We start from the raw sequence: 3,235 nt of genomic DNA, 5'->3' as shown, positions 1-3,235 counted from the left end.
TTCTAAAGCTGATGAGATTAAGCTTGATTAAGATGAAGCTATGTGCAGGAAGGAACAACATTTCATGTCAATGTGACTACAGGACAAATGTGCGGCTATTTGTAATAGGCACTGATAAATCACCCAAGTAGCATTTGTGGACACATTTTAGGTAATGCTTCTAATAATTGTGTCTGTTTCTTGACACAAAATGGAAACGGTATACAACAAATAGGAAACATTTTCGAAATCAATAAATATTTTATATTGCTTTATTACATGTGTTCCAATGTGGTGGTCACTAGCCGTTTCTTGAAATATTTCGATGCGAAATCAAAATTTTTTGAGGAAATGTTTCGAAACATTTTCTGTAATTTGTAACCAAGATGTTCCCGTTTTCAGCAGGCACTCTTTCTAGATGTGAAGAATCAAAATACCAAACTAAAATAGTCTATATCTGTGCATGGATTTCAAAATGAAAACAACCATCAACAATGTTGACCTTCGCCCCTTTTCTCGCACAAAAAATAGCTGGCAAAAGGAAATTCATCGTTTAATTTAATAACGTACTTTCATATTTTTAATGCCCCTTCTATATATCATTATTTATTTGTTGCTGCAAAATATTTTTACGAATTTGAAATAGAGATTTTTATTTTTATTTCTATATCACGGTTCTAAAAATAAAAATATATAAATTAATGTAAATAGAACGCTTTCTTATGAGTTTAAAAGCTCAACAGCAGATAAAAATATATACTTTAGTTAAAGAAGCTATCACTAGCCAACATGGCGGGATTTTAATTCATTATTTTATAAAATTGACATAGAGTCCGGCATAAATCATCTACATTATATCATATCTGTGTCTAAAGAGAGGGAGAGAGAGAAAGTCGTGTTTCGAAAACGAATCGAGGTCTTCTTAGGTCTTCCACGTTTTCTTCGATGTTGGGGTATCCATTGCATAATTTGTTTTGGAAGTCGTGTGTCATCCATCCTCTGGACATGTCCGTACCACATAAGTTGTTGGCGTTAGATGTCGGTTGCCAAAGATCCCTCTATTCCTATCCTCTGTTGGATTTCTTCGTTTCGGACCCTATCTCTTCGGGAAATTCCTAAGGTTCTTCTATAGGCATCCATTTCTACCGCTTCCAGTTTTTTTCGGTTGGCTTCCGTTATTCGCCAAGTCTCTGCACCATAAAGTAGACTTCTCTTTACCAGGGTCTCGTATATATTGATCTTCCGTTTCTTCCCTATTTCATTACTCCAAAATACTCCATTCAGACAGCCAATTGTTCTTCTAGCTTGTGATATTCGTTTTTTAATTTCTTTGTCATCTTTAGCTGTTGTATCAAATATCACTCCTAGATAGGTGTAGTCATTGCAGGCTTCTATCTCTTCATTTTCTAGATGTACGCTAGATAGTTCTGCACCAATAGATAGATATCTAGTTTTTTCTGTATTTATTTCCAAACCCCATCGTTGATATTCCTCTGTAGTTTCCTTGTCATGTACTCCAAATCATCTTTATCGTTGGCCATAAGAACTTGATCATCTGCGAACTGCAGGGTATATAGACAGGTATCTCCCAGATTAATGCCCATTCCATTACATTTTCTCTTCCATTGTCTCAAGGCCTTTGCTACATATATTTTAAATAATGTGGGAGAAACACAGCATCCTTGTCATAGACCTTTATTGACAAAGAATCTTCCAGATAATGTGTTGCCTATTTTAATTTGTGATGTCGATTCTTCGTACAAGTTTTTCAGAGCTCTAATTAAGGTGTAGTTAATGTTGGTGTCCTGTAGTACCTTGAACAGTCTGTTAACTGGAACGGTATCATATGCTTTGTGAAGGTCAATAAACATGAGGTGTGTCTCCTGATCAATACTACTTTTTTTCTCTATTAGTTGTTTCACACAGAAAATATTATCGGTACAGGTTCTCCCAGTCCGAAAACCAGATTGTTCCTCCTCTTCTTGTTGTTGGTATTCCTGTTCTATTAAATCTCTAAGGATCCGTCCATATAATCGACTTAGGGTACTTGTTACTGATATACCTCTATAGTTGGAGCACACTTGTTTATTTCCCTTTTTGTGGATTGAGGATATATAGGCGATTTTCCACTCCTTTGGTATTGGGGCGCCGTTTAAGAATCTATTAATACACCAGGTTAAGGCTTTAAATAGTTTTTCTGTTCCACATTTTAACAATTCACCTGGAATATTCTCCGGTCCCGGGGCTCTGTTATTTTTCAGTGCTGCCACTGCCTTTTTCGTTTGCGGTATGTCGATGTTAATAACTTCTCCGGAAATATTTATCTCTGTGGGTGATATTGTGACGTATTCCTGCCTATTTTCCGTTAAGAGTTCTTCGTAGTATTCCTTCCATTTATTCATTGGTATTAATTGTAGCTTGGCCGTCTGATTTTCTGAGGTTTTGACTTGGTTTATGAACTTCCATGACTCGGCACACTTCCTTCCTTCCAAATAGGTATTTATTTCTTGACATATCTCGAACTATTAACTCAAAATAACTAATATATTTTTACTTACTTATTATAACATAATTAAAACATAAAAACATGTAAAATAAAACGTATAATAAATAATTATAAAATTGCGTAAGAAAGATATCTGTATTTGTACCCATCATATGTACTACCTTCAGATATTTTAATTATAGTACTACAATAACTTGATGAATCTTTAAATGCAAAAACTGCAGAACAAAATACAGACAATAAAGAAAGGTTATGTTCTCATATTTGACAGAATATCAAATAAATTATTGAAACTTTTCAGGCACAAAACCGGTACGAAATCTGTAAATGTGAGCCACATCTGTTTCTTTAAAGTTTCCAAAAATTTTTGACACTAAGATCTTTATTGTTATAGCTTATGTAGCGAAACCATATTTTGGTGAAATGTTTCAAAACAAAAAGTTATTTATGTTGCGAAACATATGTATCAAAAATGTGACGAAACTGTTTCGGAATGTTTCTCAGCAGATATTTTGTGTCGATTTTGTGTCTAAAAATGCTACTTGGGCATTGACAAAAAACTATATGATGGGTTAGGTTTGCAAGTCATTTTTGAAAAAATACTTTTTAGGAATATAATAATGGATAAAAATATTATAAAACAGGAACAATAGATCTTATAAGAGTGGAACTGGCCGATAATCACCTCAAAAACTAATCTATATAATATAATAATCTATATCTATATTTATAATCATATTTTTTGTTTTC

At 33.6% G+C, this 3,235-nt stretch overlaps 1 protein-coding gene across 1 annotated transcript; it reads right to left on the bottom strand.

Annotated features, from left to right (window-relative positions):
- Positions 1–1,011: 1,011 nt before the first annotated feature.
- On the bottom strand, positions 1,012–2,381 carry LOC115883130. The gene is made up of 2 exons (XM_030901440.1): positions 1,673–2,381; positions 1,012–1,406 (listed from the first exon to the last, which is right to left on the bottom strand). Exons 1-2 carry the CDS (start codon positions 2,379–2,381, stop codon positions 1,012–1,014), a joined length of 1,104 nt encoding a protein of 367 aa, XP_030757300.1.
- Positions 2,382–3,235: the final 854 nt, after the last annotated feature.

Source organism: Sitophilus oryzae, unplaced genomic scaffold (assembly GCF_002938485.1).
Source record: "Sitophilus oryzae breed Bouriz unplaced genomic scaffold, Soryzae_2.0 scaffold_1816_pilon_pilon, whole genome shotgun sequence".
Classification (NCBI taxonomy): Eukaryota; Metazoa; Arthropoda; class Insecta; order Coleoptera; family Curculionidae; genus Sitophilus; species Sitophilus oryzae.
This window is presented reverse-complemented; position numbering and strand designations above follow the sequence as displayed.

What these genes read in the sequence shown, in the direction of transcription:
- LOC115883130 (XM_030901440.1), bottom strand. Translation starts at nt 2,381, where the DNA reads ATGAATAAATGGAAGGAATACTACGAAGAACTCTTAACGGAAAATAGG. An exon ending in AAGATTCTTTGTCAATAAAG is followed by an intron (nt 1,407 to 1,672) that starts GTCTATGACAAG and finishes CTATTGGTGCAG; the next exon opens with AACTATCTAGCGTACATCTA.